The sequence below is a fragment of the Tiliqua scincoides genome, chromosome 5 (assembly GCF_035046505.1).
Source record: "Tiliqua scincoides isolate rTilSci1 chromosome 5, rTilSci1.hap2, whole genome shotgun sequence".
NCBI classification, from domain to species: Eukaryota; Metazoa; Chordata; class Lepidosauria; order Squamata; family Scincidae; genus Tiliqua; species Tiliqua scincoides.
Window position 1 is genome coordinate 135,649,956 of NC_089825.1, and position 26,377 is coordinate 135,676,332.

General features: G+C 44.6%; 1 protein-coding gene across 1 annotated transcript; it reads right to left on the reverse strand.

Moving 5' to 3' along the window:
* Positions 1-612: 612 nt before the first annotated feature.
* On the reverse strand, positions 613-25,961 carry LOC136653723 (vomeronasal type-2 receptor 26-like). Its single transcript, XM_066630606.1, has 9 exons — positions 25,798-25,961; positions 24,494-24,785; positions 19,951-20,178; positions 19,359-19,485; positions 17,455-18,345; positions 9,790-9,914; positions 3,962-4,099; positions 2,857-2,875; positions 613-785 (listed from the first exon to the last, which is right to left on the reverse strand). Exons 1-9 carry the CDS (start codon positions 25,959-25,961, stop codon positions 613-615), a joined length of 2,157 nt encoding a protein of 718 aa, XP_066486703.1.
* Positions 25,962-26,377: the final 416 nt, after the last annotated feature.

The window sequence follows — 26,377 nt, forward strand, 5'->3', positions numbered from 1 at the left end:
CATCATATTGAGCTTAATGGTACTTTTGCATATTCACGCATGGGATTGTGCTGTTGTTTCAATAATTATTGAAACACTTGCAGCTAAGGCAGAGAGGGAATGTGTTACATAAATGGAGAATCTCTCCAGGCAAATCCAGTTTCTTAGCTCATTCATTTCACCAGGACGCTACAATAAAGCTCTCATGATATGTCAGGACCAGCACTGTATCACGTTGCCTATTTCTCCCATCTTGGTCTTCAGCCTGATGCTTCAAGGCATAATGATCTCTGAGTGTTGCATGTTCATCAGGACAAGCAGGAAATCACAATAAATAAATACATTTATCTAAAGATCCAGTTCACCATCATCATCATCATCATCATTTATTATTTTTTGAGCAGTTAGAATATGCAAATGGCTTAGGATAACTGCACTTTGTAGGAGAAGAGAGGAATGAGATTGACCCTAAAATGTCAAATTGGTGAAATTTGAAATAAATCTCAGAATTACATCCAAGGAGGAACAGCTGGGAATATTGAAGGAAGTCACATGAACTTCTATTTTAAAAAATGGACCTATCTCAAGGGTTTTCTGCACAATGCTATGGACAAAGGTACTCAAGCTCATCTGTCAGGTAACAACATTCTTTTTCCTTACTAAATTCTTCTTGGTGTTCAGCTGGGGCCTCAACACAATAATGAAGAATTTGGGGAGAAAGATGAAACCCAGCAATCCAGTACTGGAGACCAAGATGGAGAAGACCTCCACGGACACAATGTATTTCCCCTTGGTGCTCAGGTAGGCTGGCACAAAGGACACCCAAACACTGCAAAAGACTAACATGCTGAAGGTGATCAGCTTGGCCTCATTGAAAGTATCAGGCAGTCTTCTGGCCAAAAAAGCCACCACAAAGCTGACAAGGGCCAGAAATCCCATATAGCCCAGAACAGTGGAGAACATGAAGACTGAGCCTTCATTGCACTGCACTATGATCTGACCTATCAGGGAGTGCGCGTCAAGCTCTGGGAAGGGGGGAGACACTGCCAGCCACGCTGCACAGAGGCCAGTTTGAATCAGACAACACACCACGATGACGGACATGGCCAATCTCTTCCCTAACCATTTCCTCATCCTGTTGGCTGGTCTGGTGGCCATGAAGGCCAGGACCACAGTGAGGGTTTTGGCCAACACTGAAGAAACAGCCCCAGTGAAGGTGATGGCAAACAAGGTCTGCCGGAGAATGCAGGATGCCTTTCTGGGCTGGCCAATGAACAGAAATGTGCAGAGGAAGCAACACAGCAGGGAGAACAGCAGGGCACAGGTGATGTTCCAGTTGTTGGCTTTGACAATGGGGGTGTTCCTGTGCTGAATGAAGCTCCACACGAGCACAAGTGTGATGGTGGAGAGCAGCAGAGCAGAAGAAGCCAGAACGATTCCCAAGGGCTCTTCATAGGACAAAAAAGTGATGGCTTTGGGGATACAGTGATCCTGGTTCCCGCTTGGATGCTGGTCCTCTGGGCAGTCACTGCAGTGATCTGCATCTAAAAGACACATGCAGGGATTCAACAGTTCAAAGTGTGCCTGTGTCACCTTAGGCTGTATGGCAACAGTGCAGTATAATCATAGTATGAAGTATGCTAATTAATACATTCAAAAGAAATCACTCACTCAAATGCTCCTTTACATCCATCCATGTATGTAACACATCCAGGTATCCTTTGAATGTCAACCCTCAGTAAAACTGGCATCAGGCTTTGCCCAAAGGTCAGCTGTGCTGTGCCTAGGAAGTGTGTGCTGTCATGGGGGGCAAATAGCCAGCCAGCAGAGTTGTGTATAGGCTGCCCAGTCACCTGTAGGTCTCCTCCTCCATTTTGCTGATGCACTTCCGAGGAGAGTCAGGGAGTATTCCGAGGAAAGGTTCAAGGATTAGATCCTGGTGCATGTTGCTGCCACCAGGATCCACCTCCTCTCTTCCCTGGCCGGATCTCTCCTCATCCAAAACATGCCCCACTTCTGAATTACTGGCATCTGCAGCAATGTGGTTCCGGATCTGCAGCTGCTTTGAAGCAGATGCTTGGTTTGGCACAGTGGTGGCACCAGCTTCACGCCATCACTGGGCCTTTGGCAATAGTAGACACTTTCCCCACTGTCATAACAGTCCCATTGGACTGGGCCATATGTTCTGCTGAATTGTTGCTTTACTGACTGCATCAGTATGATGAATTTAGGATTGTGCCCTAAGGGTACAATCCTAAAGGTTCATAGCACCGGTGCTGAGCTCCAGTGCTGGCACTGGGTGTTGTAAACATGTTGTAAAGCACATCTATGGCACCCTTGGAGTAGGTAGTGCCGGATGAAGAATGCCATGTGACTGCGTGGAGATAAGTGGGACCACCAGGCAGTGGGATGGCCTTTCGGTTTTGGGATGGCGTTCTGAGTGGGGGAAGGGGGAATGGGGGTAGAGATGGGGTGGGAGGGGTGTGGGAGTGGCGGAGGCCTCCTCCTCCAGATCCTATCCTCTGTGTCCGACCTAATAGCTTGACATGAAGGTTCTCACATCGGTGCCAGCATAATAGCTGGAGCAAACATGAGAAGCCCCATAGCGGGACCTGAGACATTCCTCAGGGGAAGGGGACAAAAGTTCCTGGACGCCACAGTTCCTCTGAGTGCTGGGAAAGAAAAGATTGGGCTGGAAGACCTTTGAGCAGCTCATTTCTACAAACTTCTGGAACACCCACTGGATGGAGCATCACCTTCTTCACTTACCCAGCTGGCTGGAAATCCTCCCTTCAGAGCACTGAGCACAGTCATAGCAACAGATCTGCTCCCCCTGGCGTGCCACCTTTGTCTGTCCTGGATGGCAGCTCTCAGTACATGTTGATCGGGGCGGCATCTTCAAAAAACCCCAAAGGAGAAAGGGTTAGCATGGAAATCCACAATTGTCTCATTGCTGTGATGTTTGGTTTGGTTTGTTCTGCATGAGATTACAGTTATGACACTCAGCTTATGAGCTCCTCTGGCTTCTTATAGGTATCGATTTACCTCTATACAGGTATGCGCTACTTAACAACGGTTCACTTAGTGACTGATCGCATATATGACGGTGGTCAAAGCACAATGCAGGTGCTCTTAAGGAGGCAATCGCATCTCCCGTAGCTGCAGCAGAGTGTCTGTCTACACAACAGAGAGGCTCTTAATGCAAAGAAGAGGCCATCTGTCTCCAGTAGCCTGTGCAGCCAGCTAGTGTCTGGCAGGCGGTGTCTGTTTACACAACAAAGGCAATAGATTGGACTGAATGTTCACTTAATGACCAAATCGCAAAAGAGGTATCCCTGGCATTTAGTGGTGCACACCTGTATGTATATAAGGCCTTACTCATCCGATATTACTCAAGACGGTTTACATAGGTGGGCTGTCCTAGTTAGTTCCAAAGAGGGTCTTTACAATATTGTTCTATATATAGAGTCCTTCAGACTCCAGATGTTTTCCTTTAGTTCCTTTACATACCACCTCTTCTCATCACCATAATCAATTCAGCCTGAAAATTCATAGAAAGAGATGGACAAACAAGGGGACAAAAGAGCATGGATAACATATGCCTGCACAAGTGAGAGTTTGGCATATATTATCCATGTTATTCATCCTAGTCTACAAGCACAAACCTTATAACAAGTCAGTCACATTTGTAGGTGTTACTCTTGCATCACTGTTATGATCATCACAGAAGGCTGGCAGATCCAGAGTAATACCCAGTGAATACCATAGGGCTTGCTTCAGAGTAAGTGCATCATGTACAGGAATATGCATTCCCAGGCATCTGCTGAAGAGTACTTCTGAGTTCTTCTACAACAATGGAACTATAGCTCAGAAAATGCATTCAGATCCTTCCCACCTGATCAAACTTCTGTTTCCACACAATGGCGCTTCCATTAATGGCAAACTCTTCTCCTTCAGGAGCCCAGGGGTCCATCTTTCCTACCCTGACACTACGGAAAGAGCGATTGAGGAACGTGACTGTGTTGACGATATCGAAACCTGTTGCAAGTTCCCCATTTTCAAAGAATATTTCTTCGCCTGCGTTATTGTTGAAGCGAACGTTTCTCAGAAAGTGGTGAAGCTGATTAGAGGACAAGAAAAATAAAACACTGGGGTCAATTGTGAAGCAGGAGTTCTTCTGATATCACTGGAATCTTGGCCTTCTGGCAATGCAGAGACTGTGATTATACTTGCAGATGCATGGCTAGGTCATTGGACATGCGGGGCCCATACATTTTTGACACCGCCCCCTGTATACGACAAAATTATTTTCAGTAGGAGTCATGACATGAAAGGAATAATAATCCAGGCCAGAAAATAAAGGTCTTGAACATTTCACCACAAGCAGGGAGTGAAAGTCTCTGCACCTAGTACTCTGTGATATCCTGCCCCTGCACCTGGAGGTTCAATGTAGCCAGAATGGTTAATCATCACGAATAGACCAGTAGTCCACCATTAATGTTTGGAACCCACTTTTAAAGTCATCTAAGGCAGTCACCAACAACACACAAAGTCCCTAATGCCCCACATAAACGTGAAACCCCTCCTCCTAGTCAACAAGCTGCAGGAATTCCTTGTGACCTGAAAGACCCTGCATGCAAGCAAAACCCGTGAGAACATTTTTTCTCTGCAATTATTATAAACTTTACATAGTAAAACTTTCTCAGAGTTATTCTCACTCCCTCCGCCTATTCCCAGTCCCCATTTCCACCAGAATTCACAATTCATTTAATAACCCCCAATAGTAATCCTTCAGTCTATTGCTCCTCTTAATTAAGTCCCTTTCCAAATGAAAAGGAACTCATCACCTTCCTTCACTGTGGACCAGACAGTGTTGTAGGGAGTAGGAGTTTAGTTTCATTAGGCTCTGGGGAACGTTTTTGGACAAGCAGGGCCTGTACAAGAGGGATGGGCTTCACTTGAACCAGAATGGAACCAGACTGCTGGCACATAACATTAAAAAGGTGGCCGAGCAGTTTTAAACTGATCCCTGGGGATGGCCGACAGGAGCCAAGGGGCATCTGGTTTGGGGCTCCTCATCCCTATGGGATGAGGATGGGGAGGTTAGAGAACAACAAGACAAAGGCAGAGTAGGAGAAGAAATTGGGAATGGTAGCATGATGGGATGTGATAGACGGTAAGAAGGTGATAGGGGAGGCCAAGAGAGACTATGAGGAATGCATGGCCAGCAACATTAAGAGGAATAATAAAAGCTTCTTCAAATATGTTAGAAGCAGGAAACCCTCCAGATAAGCGGTTGGCCCTCTGGATGGTGAAGGAGTGAAAGCGGAGATAAAAGGAGACTTGGAGATGGCAGAGAAATTAAATGAGTTCTTTGCATCTGTCTTCACAGCAGAAGACCTTGGGCAGATACCGCTGCCCGAATGGCCCCTCCTGACGGAGGAATTAAGTCAGATAGAGGTTAAAAGAGAAGATGTTTCAGACCTCATTGATAAATTAAAGATCAATAAGTCACTGGGCCCTGATGGCATCCACCCAAGAGTTATTAAGGAATTGAAGAATGAAGTTGCTGATCTCTTGACTAAGATATGCAACTTGTCCCTTAAAACGGCCACAGTGCCAGAAGATCGGAGGATGGCAAATGCCACGCCTATCTTTAAAAAGGGAAAGAGGGGGGACCCGGGAAACTATAGGCCGGTCAGCCTAACATCTCTACCAGGTAAGATGGTGGAATGCATCATCAAAGATAGGATCTCAAAACACATAGATGAATAGGCCTTGCTGAGAGAGCATGGCTTCTGTAAGGGTAAGTCTTGCCTCACAAACCTTATAGAATTCGTTGAAAAGATCAACAGACGTGGATGCGGGAGAACCCGTAGACACTAAATATGTTTTCAATGGTAAATGGCAATTTTCACAATGGAGGGAGGTGAAAAGAGGTGTGCCCCAAGTATCTGTCCTGGGACCAGTGCTTTTCAGCCTCTTCATAAATGACCTGGCAATAGGGGTGTGCAGTGAGGTGGCAAAGTTTGTAGACAACACCAAACTTTTCCGAGTGGTGAAGACCAGAAGTGATTCTGAGGAGCTCCAGGAGGATCTCTCCAGACTGGCAGAATGGGCAGCAAAATGGCAGATGCATTTCAATGTCAGTAAGTGTAAAGTCATGCACATTGGGGCAAAAAACCAAAACTTCACGTATAGGCTGATGGGTTCTGAGCTGTCTGTGACAGATCAGGAGAGAGATCTTGGGGTGGTGGTGGACAGGTCGATGAAAGTGTCGACCCAATGTGCGGTGGCAGTGAAGAAGGCCAATTCTGTGCTTGGGATCATTAGAGAAGGTATTGAGAACAAAATGGGTAATATTATAATGCCATTGTACAAATCGATGGTAAGGCCACACCTGGAGTATTGTGTCCAGTTCTGGTCGCCACATCTCAAAAAAGACACAGTGGAAATGGAAAAGGTGCAAAAGAGTGCGACTAAGATGATTACGGGGCTGGGGCACCTTCCTTATGAGGAAAGGCTATGGCATTTGGGCCTCCTCAGCCTAGAAAAGAGGGGGGGCATGATTGAGTCATACCAAATTGTGCAGGGGATGTACAGAGTGGATAGAGAGATGCTCTTTACATTCTCACATAACACCAGAACCAGGGGACATCCACTCAAATTGAGTGTTGGGAGAGTTAGAGCAGAAAAAATAAAATATTTCATTACTCAGCATGTGGTTGGTCTGTGGAACTCTTTGCCACAAGATGTGGTGATGGCATCTGGACTAGATGCCTTCAAAAGGGGATTGGACAAATTTCTGCAGGAAAAATCCATTATGGGTTACAAGCCATGATGTGTATGTGCAACCCCCTGATTTTAGAAATTGGCTATGTCAGAATGCCAGATGAAAGGGAGGGCACCAGGATGCAGGTCTCTTGTTATCTGGTGTGCTCCCTGGGGCATTTGGTGGGCTGCTGTGAGATACAGGAAGCTGGACTAGATGGGCCTATGGCCTGATCCAGTGGGGCTGTTCTTATGTTCTTATTTTCTTATATTCTTATGTTCTTCCAATATAAAAAACTTTCCATCCCCAATGATATCCCCTCCCCCACATGTCCCCCTCTTTGTGATCCTGTCCCCACCAGCTTCTGGGGTCCACTTTAAGAATGACTAACTTAAAAGTGACAAACAAACTTCAACTCAGTCAGTGACTAACACCACCCAAACGTCCCACTAGTGACATGACTAGGATTAGTGTCACCCCCATTAACTTTATTTATTTATTTATTTTACTATACAACATTACCGGTCACCCAACAAATCAGTCACCAACAAAGAACAAGTGGCAAACTTGATGACACACACAAAAGAATAGGAGTTCTAGTGTGAGTTCTGATCCATGGAATTTAGAGCTGACTCAGACTAACACTTAGTGGTTCCATGCTGTTTTATCACACCTCATTTGTTCTGAACAATTAGGGCACAATCCTAACCAACTTTCCAGCACTGACCTAGCTGCAATGCAGCCCCAAGGTAAGGTAACAAACATGCCCACATGTTGAAGAGGCCCCTTTGACTGCTTCCCCACTGCAGGATGCCGTGCACGCCACATTGGCACAGCTAAGTCACTGCTGGAAAGTTGGTTAGGATTGCACACTAAGTCGCATTGGTTAGTTTTGAGTTAAAGAAATCCACTTTTTGTTTTACACAAAACAGTTGTGTTTTCCTTTTCTTGTTATTTGGCTATCATGTTTGACAGAAAACAGATAACAGGGTTTGTTTAATTACATTTTGCATTAAGTTACTTGTCGAAGGATATATATCATGATGGCATGATTCAAAAATACAAAAGAATCCACAGTTTAGGCCACTCATAGTATCACCGTCCCTGAGTGTGTCACATGGTACTGCCTCCCACGAGCTAAACCACCGTAGACATACTAACATTGTGACATTCAGTTCAGAGGTAATCAACATAGTAGCAGAACTGAGAGACAGCCTGTCTCAAATGGGTTCCTCACTGTTAATAATGAGCTTAAAAACTGTTAATACTTGGCTGACATTGGAGGCAATTAACAACCCAATCCTATCCACACTTTCCAGGAAGTAAGCCCCATTGACTCTAATGGGACTTACTGCTGAGAAGACATGCAGAGGATTGGGCTGCCAGTCCCTTTCCAAATAAAAAGGACTTGGGCTTAGACAAACTAAAGTGAAAATATTGTCTCACTTCTTGCTCAGTCCAGTTGCACTGCAAGAGTGGATCCAAGTCCATCCGTGACCTTACACAGTAGAGGCTTACAGGAAAATCCTACCTGCCATGGCTGAGCAGCCCAAACATCTCCTGTGCGTCCAGTTCCCTTTAAGTTATGCTTGGGTATTGAAGAGTACATGGAATGGAGAGCATGTGCTACGGCATGAGCAGCATTGTAGATATTGTAGCTCTCACCGGACATTTTCAATTCAAATATAGAACTAGGGAGGCTGCTCAGCTTCTCCTCCCCAGTGCAGTTCCCTGAGTCTGGTACATAAAAGTTAAATGTGGGGAATGAACACAGAAATGCAGTTGACCAGAAATTATACGAGAAAGGAAACACAAACCGATACAGATTTATTTCCTTAAGGAAGTTTTCATATCTTGGCACATCCTTTGTGTGCAATGCGAACGACAAGGTACCATTGAAGGATTTGGGTGTGAAGAAAAGCGGGTTAAATACGGTTGCAAAATCCCACTGAGATGTCATGATCCAAACATTCTCTGTTGGGTATTGCTGTACAGTTTCATAGGATACTAGAAGCAATCGCAAACTTTCCATACATCGTGAATCTCCATGAACAACAGTCACGTTGCTTTTGGATGCAAAGAGAGTAGATCCTATTCCTAATAGATGGTCATAAAAGGGTATGCTTTCATTCACGTGTGTCTTTGCTTCCAGAATAGACTTCGTAAAAGCCACACAAATATTGTTCTGGAGGAACCTGGGAAGGAGAGTCCTCAGAAATATTTCTCCAGTGTCATTGTCTGAAACAAGGAGGCCAATCCAGTTCCATTTGAAATGTCTAATCAGTCGAACAATCCCAGTGTACTGAGATCTTGCATTTGGGACCATCTGGTAGAGAGAAGGGAACTGAGTTCTGTCACTCAGTGCAGAGTCAAAGAAGTCATAATTGAGCTAAGGGGAAAGACAATGAGCTTTTTAGGGCAGACAAACATCTCCCATTATTCCTAAATAAAAAGGTCCTCTCTCATATGCCTGGCAGGTTATATAGTAGTTTTTTGTACTTGATCCTGTAAGAAAAATTTGGAAGTCTCCGTTTTCTGGAGTGTAGTGTTTTGGGCTGGATGACCAAGAGGCTTAGGATAATTCATTGAAGCTCCAATTCTGTCCACGCTTTCTTGGGAGTAAGCTCCATTTACTATCATGGGACTTACTTCTGAGTAGACAGGCATAGGATAGTGCTCTCAGGGCCCAATCCTGTCCAACTTTCCAGCTTTAATTCAGCTGTCATTGTGTTATGCACTGCATCCTGCAGTGTGGGGCATTCATGGAGGCCTCCTCAAGGGAAGGTAGTGGAGTAAATATTTTGCCCACATAGATTTGCTGCTAATTCAGTACAAATTATTCCCTCCTTAAAGTGGTTTTTTAAAGAACTTAATCAGGTTTTGACATTTTCACACAACACTTGATTAACATTCGATTCCAACTATGTGCTAAATGGACAGAGAAGAGTCTTCTGTCTTCACTTGTTGTAGCTGAGATTGTCTGCTCTCCTACCAATCCTAGTGGCTGTACCTCTCTCTAGATTAGGGAACACACATACCTGTGGGATCCTGTAGATATTTAAGATGTGAGGCATCACCTTCGAGTTCTGAGGAATGAGCCCCCCAATGATGACAATGAGCTTCTTTTCCTTGCTACAGACGTAATTAAGGGGTTGCCTCTGATCTGTGAAAAGGAGACTCATAGTTCCAGAACAGGACCCCCTGGCATTGTAAGCATTTTCAATCGATAGAAAATTCAATGTCTTGTTTGTCAAGAGGTTCACATCTTTCTTGATTTGTAACCCGGCAAACATCATAGCAAAGAAACGATGGAAGTACTTTGGAATTATTCTGAAATGAGACAATCATGCAGTTTTCGGCTCTGGTTCATATTCCGTATGGTGAATGGGAATGCTTCATGCTCTTTGCATAGCCCTTACTTGTGCTTAAAATCAGGTTGATGGGCCCACATGCGGCTCTGCTTTTATGAACTTTCTAGCTCTCGCTATGCTCAGTTACAGGAAAGGAATTCCTGGTAACATCTTTTGATGGCTCAACAAGAAAAAGAGGTGGAAAATAATATAACCCTATCACACTAATTCCTTCTGAACAGAAATCAGAAGGGATCTGGTCACCTGGCCCACTGGATGTGTCCACTCATCTTCCCATAGTCTATGGGTGGTTGAACAGGATGACAAGTTTCTTCTCCTGGAACAAATCAATGAGGAAAGTGGAGCCTCAGTTCCCCAACTCCTGAGAAGGAAAGGCTGGCTTGAGAGGTAGCGTGTTTTGTTTCTGTCATGGAAGAGCCCTTTGCTCATACCTTGATGACCTTCAAGGGTAGAAAGTGACAAACAAATCCCCTTATAGTGCAGGGATTGTTTCATTAAAAACTGGTTTTTATTTATTTTGAAGATGCTCTAAGTGGATTTCCTACTTACAGGCAGGGGTTTGGACTAGATGACCCTTTAGGTCCTTTCCAGATCTAAGATTCTATGATTCTTTACTTTGCCACCATATGCTTGTCTCCTCATTGTGTTCAATGGGGCTTACTTTCAGGTCAATGTGAACAGCCATGCAGCCCAAAGGCCTAATCCTATGGGCATCTTCTGTTGATGGAGCTATTGTTCCATCACTGGAATCCCGCATCTCAAAAAAGACATAGTGGAAATGGAAAAGGTGCAAAAGAGAGTGACTATGATGATTACGGGGCTGGGGCACCTTTCTTATGAGAAAAGGCTATGGCGTTTGGGCCTCTTCAGCCTAGAAAATTGACGCCTGAGGGGGGACATGATTGAGACATACAAAATTATGCAGGGGGTGGACAGAGTGGATAGAGAGATGCTCTTTACACTCTCACATAACACCAGAACCAGGGGACATCCACTAAAATTGAATGTTAGGAGAGTTAGAATAGACAAAAGAAAATATTTCTTTACTCAGCGTGTGGTTGGTCTGTGGAACTCTTTGTCACAGGATGTGGTGATGGCGACTGGCCTGGACGCCTTTAAAAGGGGATTGGACAAGTTTAGAAATGGGCTATGTCAGAATGCCAGATGCAAGGGAGGGCACCAGGATGAGGTCTCTTGTTATCTGGTGTGCTCCTTGGGGCATTTGGTGGGCCGCTGTGAGATACAGGAAGCTGGACTAGATGGGCCTATGCCCTGATCCAGTGGGGCTGTTCTTATGTTCTTATGCAATGGAGCCACCAGCGTGAATGGCTGTAGATTGTCTGTGTGCACCACCAGAAATCTCAAGCTCCCCCCAGAGCATGCCATGTGCACCTCCACCTTTTAGAGTGGCAGGGGATGGGATTGGACAGTGTGTCTCTCTAATCAAGTATCCATTTTGCCTCTTTTGATCAATTTCCTTCTCCATTTTAAACTCTTCTGGCTTTTAAGAAACCAGCTTTGTTTGACAGTGTGCGATGAGCTCAAAACAGTTAAAAATATCCGATACACTGTATTGCTTTTTATTTTGACTGCACATTTTTGCTGTTGCATTATTATCCCCACAATAAAAGTGATCTATTGTTTCACCATCACCATTGTGCCCCATAGCTCTTGTGTGTCATTCCACTAAGTTGTGCCATTGACCACCACACTCAAACTTGCATGCCTATTAGCTTTCCTCCATGTGTGGTCATGTTCCACATGTCTTTAAAAGCACACCCACTAGCAAAACCACTTTAGAGCACTGGCTGCAGCTCACATAACCAAATGTTCTGTTCCTTCCTACAAAAAAAACTCCGCACAAGAATAATGAGCAGGGCACATTGAAAGAGTTCTAGCCTAGTGTTCACCTTGACATTCTAGTTCTCTAGGTGCAGGGGTCTTTTGGTCTATGTGAACTTGAACTCACTCCATGCCACCTCTACAGCCCCCACTATTGCCACCAGTCCCAAAGTATGTAATCCCAAGGAATTTTTCTATATTTACAGCACTGATTTTAATCAGAATTACTAGACATCAAAACCACAACCCAACTTACTTTCCTTCCAGGTAAGACACATCTGGAGTTTCTTTAAAAGTGAAATCTTTCTGGTGAAGAATTGCGAGAGAGGCAAAGACACCAATAGTAATGCCTGGAGACTGATGAATGCTCTTCTGCCAACGCCCCCTGGAGTGGCAGTTGTTGCTGACACTGTAAGGCAGCTGCAGCAGTAGCAACAGCACTTTTGACCATCTGAACTGCAGCATGTCTGAACCTCAACCCCACAGCATTCAGCCAACTTCCAGTGACTTCCATACACGAGGCACTATGAACACAATCATCAGTCATGAGGAGAAGTGACCGTAGAGGGGCTGAGCGAATCCCCACTGCCAAGTATCTCACATGAGGTCTTCATACTCAAGCGACAGACACCTGGCTGTATGCAGTGAATACCCTACATCTGCCTCGTGTGGCTGGCTTTTCAAAAGCTGAAGTGCAGATTTTATCCTCAGCTCTCAAGTGGATTCAGCTGTTTTTGTTATGAATTTTGAAGGTGGCTTCAGATCATCCCTGGGACTTCTCTAATGAAAGGCAATGATTTCGATAATGACCAGGCAGATGATTGCATTGAGAAACTTTTCCAGATGTCTGCAAGGCTGAAGAAGGGGTGTGTGTGTGTGTGTGTGTGTGTGTGTGTGAAAATGAAGTGACCTAAACATGTAGGACCTAATGTTTCCTATTGGATGGGTGGGAGGTGATCAACAGGTGGAGGAGGTTTAGGGTGCAATCCTAACCCCTTACGTCAGTGCTTTCTAGCACTGACATAAGGGCAATGCAGCTCTGAGGTAAGGGAACAAACATTCCCGGACTTTGAGGAGGCCTCCATGAGTGACACCCAACTGCAGGATGCAGCACATGTTCCATTGGCACCACTGTGCCAGTGCTGGAAAGCACTGACATAAGGGGTTAGGATTGCATGGTTAGAGCCCAATCTTGAGCTGCTGGACATCCAGAGGAGTAGCAGCACCAAAAGGAAACCGCTGTTTCCTGAGTTCCAAGTATGTGCCTGCAAAATAGCCAGCACAGAGTTGAGAGGTCCCATGTCAGAACAGGATGTCTGATGCAGTGTTCTTGATCCAGCGGAGCAGAGCTCTTCCAGTCCCGCCCCTCTCACTGCAATGCTTACGGTGTGCTCATGGAGTCCCCGAAAGTGTCCGCTGTCTGCCCCCTGTCTGGTTTGTTTGTCTGTCACTCCCACCTTCCCAAACATTCCCTGTGCCTCCATTTCCCTTTAATCTGTGCTTGGATATTGAAGAGTACATGGAATGCAGAGCATGTGCTACAGCATGAGCAGCATTATAGATACTGTAGCTCTCACCCGACCACATTTTTTTTCTTCAACAATTATTTATTGAACACAATGAAACTTACACACAAGAAAGAATGATGTTTCTTCTACACTCCCTATTTTTCCACGTAATCTCCGTCCAGTTCTATGGCCTTCCTCCAGCGAGACACAAGGGCATGTATGCCCTGTCGGTACCTCTCCTTGTTCTGGTCACGAAGCCATTTGGCCATCACTTGTGTGAGGCCGAGCGTTATCATGTTGAATCAAACATTCACCTGGGTTGTTATGGCGCCGAAGTCGCTGGAAGCGCTTCTTGAGTTTGGTTAATGTCTTCACATAAGCTTCAGAATTAATGGTGCTGCCTCTTGGCATCACATCAATGAGTATGACGCCCTCACAGTCCCAAAACACAGTGATCATGACCTTACCGGCGGAAGCAGTTGCTTTGAAATTTTTCTTCTGTGGAGATTGAGGATGACACCATTCCATCGACTGTCGTTTTGTTTCGGGCTCAAAATGGTGAACCCAGGTTTCATCACCTGTCACAATCCTGGACAAGAATGCTTCCCCCTCATCTTCAAAACGTTTCAGCAACTCAGAAGAAATGTTTTTTTCTGAGAGATTTGTGGGCCACCGTAAGACAGCGCGGAACCCATCGTGCACACACTTTTGAGTAATCAAGAGCACGGATGATTGCATCCACACTTCCTTTGCTGATTGACAGCTTCAGCGCCAACTGCCTAGTCGTTATGCGTCGGTCCTCGCGAATGAGCACATCAGCAAGCTGCGTCTTGTCAGGTGTGACAGCCGTGGATGGCCGCCCCAAACGCTGCAAATCTTGGAGCTCTGCCGAACCGCCTTCTAATGGCCTCACGCTCTGTGCCCAGCGACTAACCGTACTTCTGTCGACTGCAGATTCTCCATAAACTGTACACAAACGTTTGTGAATATTCCCAACAGTTTCTTTCTCCGCAGTGAGAAATTCAATGACGACATGCTGCTTGTAACGTACATCACTTACAGACGCCATTTTGAAACACTGCTGCAGCTATGCTATCTGTCTGAAGAAACCAAAAATTTGTGTGCGCACTCCTGAAAATTCAAATAATGTATATCTAAAGTTTCGCATTCGTACCATTACTGTAGGCTGAGAAAAAAAATGTGGTGCATTACTTTCTGGGCGACCCTCGTATGCACTGCAGAAACAGAGACGCCTGCGTTGGCTCGTTCATGTTGTGAGAATGGATGATGGCCAGATCCCAAAGGTTCTCCTCTATAGAGAACTTGTGCAAGGAAAGCGCCCTACAAGTAGACCACAGCTGCGATACAAGGACATCTGCAAGAGGGATCTGAAGGCCTTACGAGTGGACCTCAACAGGTGGGAAACCCTGGCCTCTGAGCGGCCTGCTTGGAGGCAGACTGTGCAGCATGGCCTTTCCCAGTTTGAAGAGACACTTGGCCAACAGTCTGAGGCAAAGAAGCAAAGAAGGAAGGCCCATAGCCAGGGAGACAGACCAGGGACAGACTGCACTTGCTCCCGGTGCGGAAGGGATTGTCACTCCTGAATCGGCCTTTTCAGCCACACTTGACGCTGTTCCAGAACCATCATTCAGAGTGCGATACCAGAGTCTTTCAAGACTGAAGGTTGCCAACACTCCTATCTAAGTACTAACCAGACCTGACCCTGCTTAGCTTCTGAGATCAGATGAGTCCAGGCATGTGCAGGGTAACAGTTGCTGCTATTACTGATGATAAAGGAAGTGTATATAATGAAAAGACTATGCAGAGGTGCATCAGTGAGCTTGGATTTGGGGTGCTTTTTCAAGGACTCAGAATAAGAATGGGAGAAGAGCAGGGAAGTGATCACACCAGTGATGTGGTCCCCTGGCTGGTAATACTGGTATTCATGTCTGGAGGGGATCATTACCACGGTACACAAAGCAGAATTCATCTTGCACATAGTTGGCGGCAGTAAGAGCTATTCCAGGAGTTGTAGCCTCAAGGATAATGATGTCATTTTTCTGCATGTAACAGAATCCCTTCTGTCCATCTCATAAGAACATAAGAACAGCCCCACTGGATCAGGATTAGGCCCATCTAGTCCAGCTTCCTGTATCTCACAGCGGCCCACCAAATACCCCAGGGAGCACACCAGATAATAAGAGACCTCATCCTGGTGCCCTCCCTTGCATCTAGCATTCTGACATAACCCATTTCTAAAATCAGGAGGTTGCACATACACATCATGGCTTGTAACCCGTAATGGATTTTTCCTCCAGAAACTTGTCCAATCCCTTTTTAAAGGCATCCAGGCCAGATTCCATCACCACATCCTGTGGCAAGGAGTTCCACAGACCAACCACACGCTGAGTAAAGAAATATTTTCTTTTGTCTGTCCTAACTCTCCCAACACTCAATTTTAGTGAATGTCCCCTGGTTCTGGTGTTGTGTGAGTGTGTAAAGAGCATCTCTCTATCCACTCTGTCCATCCCCTGCATAATATTGTATGTCTCAATCATGTCCCCCCTCGGGTGTCTTTTTTCTAGGCTGAAGAGGCCCAAACGCCATAGTCTTTCCTCATAAGGAAGGTGCCCCAGCCCGGTAATCAGGTTAGTCATTTTCTTTTGCACCTTTTCCATTTCCGCTATCTCCATCAAGCAGGTTACAGAATTGCATCATCAGTACAAGTCATCTGCTGCTAAACTGAACTAAACACCGCTCTGTAACCTTAAAGCAAACATTACCACCTTGCTATTGATATCATCCCAGGATGCTCTCAGTTCGTCTCTCCTGTTCTCCTCTGCAAAGAGGCTATTTTCCATAAGAATTACTCATTTGGGCTATGGAAAGCAAGAGAGTGAGTAACAGTACAATGAGGTAATTACCTTCCCAAAGTATTATGTTTGCCTCCCCAGAGAATGATGCTTCCTATAGCACATGGGGCAGCAGAAGAATTACAGAAGATTGTACATGGACAAGATAAGGATTTCCATGCCTATTGAGGTTCATACTGCACTGAATTCTTATGAAGCTTGATTTACATTGCACAAGTTGACATTGGGGGTCACACGCACAAACCAATCTCCCCACTTGTCCCCAAACATTTTGCACAAATGTGCCCCGGTATTGGACGTTTGTATCCCTTCTTTCTGTGTATATTTATATTAGATGAACTTTTTTAGAAAACACAGAGGTAGGTCTATGGTTAGGGTTCAAGACAGGGTAAGAGGCTTAGGGTATACAATATAGAGTTTCTTGTCCCCGTTATAATGGGATGCAAATGACTGGAATGCCAAAAAAACAAACAAACAAACAAACCTAGAAACCATCAGACACAAATATTCTGGGACCAGGATGCATTTGACCAAGGCAAAATAGTCCAGAACACAAACACCCTAATAGCCAGCCAACTCTACACCCCTTTAGCTGGAACCTTCTTTTCATTTCCACATTATCTCTGAGATCAAATGGAACTCTTCAAGTTGACCTTCAGAAATGTTAATACTATGAGTGATCCTATTGCTAGCCTCACCTTGACAAGACCTTCATGAACCAAGGTCTCCATCTTCATCACAATCTGAACGACACCTCCATGCATGGCATTCTTCGCCCACAGTCAAGGGGGTTTGTGCCACAAATAACACTATTAATCCTACCTAAATAAACTACTGAATCCATATTTTAAGAAAGGAATGAAGAAGGGCGACACTGAGTAAAAGTTCTTAAATATGGAACACCAGAATAAATGTCCACATTAATTCTTTGGCATTCACATTCACAACTGTCCTAAAACAGTTCATGGATAGGAAAACCATAAGAAATGAAGACGATTCGGCTCTTCTTAAACAGCACTACAATTGAGACATTAGATTTTTATTTACTGTTCCTGATCAGGTACTCCTTACAGTTCAGTTCAGGTCTCAAAACAATTATATACACTTGCCCCTTATCAAATGCTCCTTACAGTTCAGTTCAGGTCTTAAGATGATTATATACACTTTGGGGAAAAAGATGCAAGCCAACAAGCCGGCACTGGAGGCCAAGATGGAGAAGACCTCTGCAGCCACCATGTATTTCCCTTTGGTGCTTAGATAAGCTGGCACAAAAGACAGCCACACACTGCAAAAGGCCAGCATGCTGAAAGTGATGAACTTGGCCTCATTAAAGGAGTCAGGCAACTTCCGAGCAAAGAAAGCCACAATGAAGCTGACAAGGGCCAGAATTCCCAGGTATCCCAGAACACAGTAAAACATATTGCTTGATCCTTCATTGCATTCCACTATGATTTCTTCAGGAAGAGAGTGCATGTCAAGATCTGGGAATGGAGGATCTGTGCCAAGCCATACCATGGAAATCCCTGCTTGAATGCATGAACAGCAGAGGACAATGGAGTTTGCAAATCTACTCCCCACCCATCTCCTCATCTTGGAGTCTGGCTTGGTGGCCCTGAAAGCCAGAACCACAGTGATGGTCTTGGCCAAGACTGATGAAACAGCCACTGAGAAAATGATACCAAAAGCAGTTTGTCGTAGCTGACAGGTCAGGATGGAAGGACGGCCAATGAACAGCAGGGAGCAGAGGAAGCAGAGGAAGAGGGAGACAAGCAGGCAGTAGGTGAGGTTCCGGTTATTGGCTTTGACGATGGGAGTGTTCCGGTGCTTGATGAAGATTCCCAGAACCAAGGCCGTGGTGAGAGAGAGGGACAGAGCCAAAACAGCCCAACTGATGCCCAAAGGTTCATTGTATGAGAGGAAGTTTAACTTCTTGGGAAGACATTGATCTCTCTCCTTGTTTGGGTACTGATCTTCTGGGCAGTTAAAACAGTCATCCATATCTTTAAAAGAAATATGTTTTAGTTCATGATACAAACCATGCTTTGAGGTCTACTTTGAGAACTTTCTTGACCAAGGATAACGTACAAGTTTGAAATATTTTCATAGAACACGTGCATTATCCTTGATCAAGAAAGTTCTCATAGCAGACTTCAAATATTGTCAAAGAACTTACAACACGGATGAGTATTTTCATCTGAGGTCTTTTTCAGACTGTTACTGTTCATATTTTGAGCACCCTCATGGAGACTTGGTAATGGAAGCTATGGAGAAAGGAGACGTGGCAGACACAGTTAGAAGGGGACAGGGAGGGTAGCTTAATGACAGCTGATGTCACCAGGAAGCAGGTGCCAGAGATTATGCAAAGAACATGAGGTGTATATGGATGTAGCTAGATGGACAGGCCAATGCAATTGGTGCCCTGTGTGTCATGCAAGTCCAAAGAGTGGCCCAAGCAGTGCTTCCTCTGATTAGGTGCAACCTCCCAGGCACTGCCTGTCTTGGAGCTTCAGGATTTTAAATGCTGGAAGGAGTTATCTTTGCTTCTGTCTTTCTGTGGTTGAGTGCTTAGAGGGCAGTGTTTTCGAGTAGTCAGTGTGGATTGTAGACTTCATCCCACACTCTTCTTTTGGATGTTTTCTGGCCAAACATGCCAATGGTGAGATAGAGCAAGCCCCTTAAGTGGACTTGAACCTGTCTTGTCTCGACCACTCGCACTTCTGCCCTTTAAATTCAGTAAGGGAGCAATCCTATCCCCTTATGTTAGTACTTTCCAGCACTGGCATAGCGGTGCCAATGGGGCATGTGCTGCATCCTGCAGTTGGGTGTCACTCATGGAGGCCTCCTCAAAGTAAAGGAATGTTTGTTTCCTTACCTCAGAGCTGCATTGCCCTTATGTCAGTGCTGGAAAGCACTGGCATAAGGGGTTAGGATTGCGCCCTATAATAAGCTGTGGTGAGATTTGTGATAACTTATGTATTTCTTTCAATCTATTTTTCAATATGGTGCCTCCTACCGTTCTGTCTGGAAACCTTCCCTTCTGGACATGGGACACAATCATAGCAGCAAAAGGGCTCCCCCTCTTTCTTTTGCCTCCTGTATCCTGGCCGGCATTGCTCATTACATACAGCAAGGGGCACGACCTGAGATAAAGAATATCCATAAAGAAGGAGAAAAACCACTGCGTTCAGTTTTCTTATACTCCTCTTTTTATTTTGGATGCAAGAGGCTTTTGAGCTGAAGCAAGGACATCCCCCACCACCCGCTTTTGGACACATTCTCTGGGATCTCCAGAGGGCTAGTCACATGTCACACTGCGCCTGTGTACATTTGGGTACCTTGCTGCAATCCGTGTTAATCTGTCCTGGGAACAAGTATTCGCACGTTCCATTCAATGCAGGTACAACCATCTGTAGATCTCTCAAAATGAGCTCAGAGTCAGTCATTCATGTAGAAATATATACTCAGCTACATGCAGTTGTTTCAAGTACAGGTATTGTGTTCTTGTTTACCGCCTTACATGTGAACAGCACTTAAAACTGACTCTTCAAGGAGTGGAAGATGAACAGGTACCCCATTTTACTCTAAAAACTTCAGAAATGTCCCACCTGGTTAAAATTGCTGTGCCACGTAATGATTGTCTGATTGATGACGAAATCTCTGCCTGGTGGTAACTGGGGATCCATCCGTCCTACTTTGACTTTTTTGAAAGATTTGTTTGGGAAAGTAATCCAGTTGATAATATCAAATCCAGTTGCCCATTCCCCCTTCTCATCAAAAGAGACCTGGTCCCCAGCAGAGTTATTAAATGAGATGCTCCTCAGAAAAGGGTGAAGCTGGAATGACAAATGGGAAAAAAAATACAAAAACCAGATTATGCCAAATTACTGTCGTGCACCCTTCTCATGTGCGGGATGATCTAGCCCAGCCATTTTCAACCACTGTGCCGTGGCACACCAGTGTGCCACGAGTGGTCCACAGGTGTGCCACAGGAATTTGGTGGAAGGTCATTTATTAATAGGGCCAATGGGAGATGTGAGCCCCCACTGGCAGCACGGTGTGCCTTGTCAATTGTCAAAAACCTGGTGGTGTGCCTTGACCATTTTAGTGCCTTGTCAGTGTGCAGTGAGATGGAAAAAGGTTGAAAATCACTGATCTAGCCAAACCCCTATCCACCATGTGGAGCAGGCACCTGTTTGACCAAACAATTTAGTAGGGAGACGTGGGAGGCTCGGGGTCAGGTTCTTCACCTTTTGTTCATTTGTGCACTTCCCTCTACCTGCTAATGTGTGTTTCCAGCGATTGGTTTTGGACTAGGAAGGAGGCCCACTGTTTTTTTTACATGTTCAGAAGTGACCTGGTTTCCCATTTCTAGGGATATTTCCTTCCATTGCAACCAGTCACACACTTGCTCCTGTCTAGAGATCTTCTGAAACAGTCTAATACTTTAGCAGACCAACCCTATGTGCATTATATGCTAGTGAACTGTGAGGTCTTCTAGTATATTTTGTGGGCTGTCATCATGGCAGCATCTCTGGACCTTGCACCATCAGAAGGCTTTGATGTCAGCAAGTGCAGCCAGCTTCTGGTGGTGGAGGCACAGATGGTGAGCAGGGCTTTGGGGGTTTGGGATTGGTTAGTACAGAACAGGGTGGATCTTGGTGACACTAACATCTGCTGGACCCTAACCCTCTGGCTGGAACCCAGCCCCATAGGCTGGTTTAGATCTGAGGATTCCCAAATGGGAGCAGGCAGCCACCAAAGAGGTAAGCAAAAGAAAACTGGGCCATAGATGAGTATATTAAAATACACACACACACACACACACACACACACACACACACACACACACACACACACACGCACACACACACAAGTTGTTAGTAATCTGAGGTTGAAATTCTTACCTAGGAGTAAGACCATTAAACTCAGTAGAATTTACTTCCAAGTAGAAATGCACGGTATGGGGCAGGGAACTGTGTTTGAGAAGTCAGCAGAAAAGGCAAATTACATGTCGCAAAATGGCTGTGCATTCTTATCTCCTATTTCTGCTTTCAGAAGTAAGCACACCCTGCAACATGGTCGGAACTAAGGATTTGATCCATCCCTGCCCATGCAAGATGCCCACGTGTGGAAAGATGGACAGAAGCTATTACAACCACCTCTTTGTTCTCTAGTCCCTGGGCATGGGAGAGTGTGCTCAGATAAGAGACTTTTCGTTACCTGGCCTTTTTCTCTCATAGGAAGCACTGGATTCTCTTCTCTTGGCATCACCCTATGTTTTGTTTTGGATGAATGCATGGCATCTAGAGCATGTGCCACAGCATAGACGGCATTGTAGATGCTGTAGCTTTGGCCAGTCATACTCATTTCAAAATAAGGGCCTGGGAGGCTCTCCAGTTTCTCCTTCCCAGTGCAGCTTTCCTTGTCCTCCTTATCCACACCAGTGTCTAGAAACAAACAGTTGAATGCTTGTTCCCAGAAGTCCTTGATAAAGCCATCTGTGTCAGAATAAGGATACAAGGTTTGAAGGAAACGTGGGAACTTCTGTACTTCGTTGGACTGAATTGCAAAGGATAAGCCCCCATGGAACACGTGTATATGCATATCTCTTTGAAATGTTACCGATGAGAAATCCCAGTGGGCTGTCATCACCCACACCTTGTTTATGGGTGCCATCGTTTCCAGTTCTACCATATTCAACACCATTTGCAAAACTATCATGGAATGAATGGCAGTGCGTACCACATATACATGGACATGCATCTGACTATGAGCAATGGTCATGTTCAAAAGGGGATCTAGGAGATTGAAAATTTCAGAAATGTTGTCCTGGACTGGTAGTTTCTCAATGAAGGCTGCACAGATGCCACTCTGAGAAAACATGTGTGCCAAGGTCTCCCCAAACCTTTCTCCTTTCTCATCTCTCTGTATAATGATCCCAACCCACTTCCACTGGAAATGCAGGAGAAGCTTCACAATGCCGGTGTACTGATATTCTTCATTGGGAACCATGCGGTAGAGTTTAGAGAGGTGACTTATCTCACTCACTGTTGGAGCAAACGAGCAATAAGTGACCTAAGCAAGGAGAAGTGAGTTATGATGATTTCAGTGCACATGAACAATTTTTTGAGAGTCAAACGCTTAATTATACTGCTAATTCAGTCGAGCACTCTCATATCCCAATCATATTTTGAGGAACTTCTTGTGATTTACACCCTATGAGTTTTCTCTCCAGTTTAGTCTCAGAAGGCAAAGTGAATTAGTAGATGACAGGCATACATAACCAGAACTGTGGGACTGTAACATTAGTTTCTGGAGTTCAAATACCAGAGGCAAAAACAAGGGATGATTTTATCCCAGGTCCATGAATTAGTTCAAGGGAGGAATTATTAGTGTTTGGATAGTTGACAACTTGCTTCATTATGATGGTATCAATCATATTCATGATGATGGTATCAATCATATATCAATCATTTTGTATCTCAACCATTCTCCAGAGAAATTGTGGTAGTTTAAATGGGATTTCTCTGCATTTTAATTTCAGAAGGCTCATATGAAATCAGATAGTTGGAGGTCTTGCCTTTGAGCTTCTTATCCAACCAGGGACTTGGGTTTCTAATGCACTCTGATACACTCACACTTTCAAAATCTGATATATTGGCTAATGCAAAATACAGGCATATACCCTGAGAAATATTCTTGAGCTTTCTCATATGGCATGAGGTGAGATATAGTTAAGGCAATATTGCTTTGGAGGTATGTTAGTCATTACATCAACAAATGTTCCATCTCCTTCCTTCAAGTTTTTATCTATCTTTTCTTCCCTTCCTTGCTGTTTGATTAGATTAACAGAAATATTATAATCACGATAACTTGCAAACAATAACTGAAAATGGAACAACTAAACCTACATCTTACCTCTTCTGTGGGTTGGAGCTTGCTGCTTTCCCACTTTGAATTTGTTGGGTGAGTGACATTGGAACTTTAATCTCCCCAGCAATCACACTTTCTTGCCCAGATCCATATCCCACAGAGTGACCAGGGATGAGATTGTTCCTATTCACTATGACATGGAATGAGTCTGGGGCCCAGATGCTTTCTCCCTCTTCCGTTCTACCATTCTACCTAGGGGGATAGGGTTTAGACAAGACCAGGGGTGCTCAAACTCCAGCCCGGGGCCACTTGTGGCCCTCGGAGGCTCTCAACCCGGCCCTCAGGGAGCCCCCAGTCTCCAATGAGCCTCTGGCCCTCCAGAGACTTGCTGGAGCCCATGCTGGCCCGGTGCAACTGCTCTCAGCATGAAGAAGACTGTTCAACCTCTCACCTGAGCTCTGGGATGAGGGCTCCCTCCACTACTTGCTGTTTCATGTCTGTGATGCAGCAGCAGCAGTGAACGAAAGGCCATTCTTGCTTTGTGCAAGACCTTTTAAATGCCTTCAGCTACTGCTAGACCTTCATTCATTCATAAAAGTTCCATCTCTAATAAATTCATTTATGTAAATTTATTCAAATTTGAAATGTAAGTTAATTCTTTTTTTCCCCCTGGCTCCCAACACAGTGTCAGAGAGATGATGTGGCCCTCCTGCCAAAATGTTTGGACACCCCTGGACAAGACTATAGCAAAAGATTATTAATACTGATGTATTTTGTATAATTTTTCCCCCCACGAATTATTAAAGTATTCCAGTTTACAAATGCATTACCTTTATATGGCAAGATTGAAAAGGAATGATTGCTGCTTGCTTTTTAATTTTTTTTTTTTTACTTCTAATCATTATATTCCTGATTTTATGATGCCATTTTCAGATCTTAAGAGATTTTGTGGTTTTTGTTTTGTTTTTTAATTAATTATCCTGGCAGCTAGAATCAGTATTGTATTTTCCAGCGGGGTGCTTTTCATGTGTATATACAAGTAAGGGCACTAGTGTCATGATAAATATCACCCCACACCCATAAGATAATGTAACATCCAGCGATACAGGAACGAGTGCTGAAATACTGAATAATACACAAAACAAATTTGATAAATGTATCTGCAAGGTTTCTCCAATAGGGACAACGAAGGGATAGTGTTCTCCCAAAGAAAAGTTTCATGAAATAGGAACTACCCCTGGTAAGTAGGGACATTTGGACCATACATCAGCATACCTGTGGAATCTTGTAGACACCTAAGATACTGGCCATATAGAGGGAGATTTCAGAATCCAGGCTCCCAATGACAGCTACTGGCTTCTTCTGACCATCACAGTTGTAGTTGAGCACAGTTTGATTCTTGTTAAAGAGAAGATTCAAGGTGTTCTGATAAGTCATCCTAGCATCAAAGTGGCTGTCATAGATGTGGAACCCCAAGGAGATGTTGGGTAAGATCTCTGGGTTCTCATTGATCTCCTTCACAGCAAACACCAAGGACAGCACATGCTGGTAGTTCTTTGATACTGCACTACAGGAAAAGACTTGTGTTGATTCATAAGAGGGATGCATTCAGTCATATAGTGGCTACTTTTTAGCTCCTTCTGATCTCTCATAAGCACCATCTTCCTAGGTCACATTTATGCCATCATATCATGTTTCACATCAAAACTATCATAAGAACATAAGAACAGCGCCATTGGATCAGGCCATAGGCCCATCTAGTCCAGCTTCCTGTATCTCACAGTGGCCCACCAAATGTCCCAGGGAGCACACCAGATAACAAGAGACCTCATCCTGGTGCCCTCCCTTGCATCTGGCATTCTGACATAACCCATTTCTAAAATCAGGAGGTTGCGCATACACATCATGGCTTGTATCCCATAATGGATTTTTCCTCCAGAAACTTTTCCTATCCCCTTTTAAAGGCATCCAGGCCAGATGCCATCACCACATCCTGCGGCAAGGAGTTCCACAGACCAACCACACGCTGAGTAAAGAAATATTTTCTTTTAACCCTCCCAACACTCAATTTTAGTGGATGTCCCCTGGTTCTGGTGTTATGTGAGAGTGTAAAGAGCGTCTCCCTATCCACTCTGTCCATCCCCTGCATAATTTTGTATGTCTCAATCATGTCCCCCCTCAGGCGTCTCTTTTCTAGGCTGAAGAGGCCCAAACGCCATATCCTTATTTCTGGTGTGGAAGCCCACTAAGTTTGGAAATCTGAGTGAAAAGTATGTGCCATTTTAAGGTGAAAATGGAAGAAGAGGAAAGAGGAGGTAGAAAAGTGGGATGTATATAGCATGATGGAAATGAAATATAATTTAGAAACATTTAAAAAGGAACAAAATAATTCTCAACAAGTACATCCTGGAGGAAAAAAGAAAAGTGTATACATTTTTGTGAACCATGATTCACACTACAACACAATACTTTCTAATATACAAAGTTAAACAGTTCCTTTTTGGAAAATCCTTTTGGCTATATTTGTGATTATACTGCAGCATATTGCGTGTTGTGAAACAAATGTCAAATGTTCTTACAGAGGCTCATCCACAAGCTTGGCTTTGGGGTGCTCCTTGAATGAAACAGTGTCAGAAAGGGAGAAGAACTGAGTAGTGATGGCACCAATGCTCAGATCCCCTGGCTGATAATACTGGTATTGTGTCTGGAGGGGATCACGACTGATACAAGTAGCAAGATTCATTTTGCTCCCAGTCTGAGGCAGTAGAACCAGTAACAGGAGAACTTGCAGTGACAAGGAGAATGAGGTCACTGTGAAAGGCAAACCTTCTTCCCATGAAACGGAATCCCTTCCTTCTATCTCAGTCATAATCCTCCAGCAAGAGGCTGGTTACGATCCCCTCCTTCTGGATGCTCTGGGCCCTGCTGTGAGTCTGATCTGACAGCTGTCCTCTCCACTGAGAGGGAGAACTAGAAAAGTACCCCCTGCTGTGAGCAGAATTGCAGACCGTTCCTCACCTCTGAGTGAAGGTTATTTTCTATCAGAATTAAAAAGTATGTGTGTGCATCATTCTAGGGTTTGGCAAGCAGGATGCTGAATAGCAGCAATTGAGAAAATTATAGGCTGGACAATCACCTCCGCAAAGGGGTTCTGTGTGG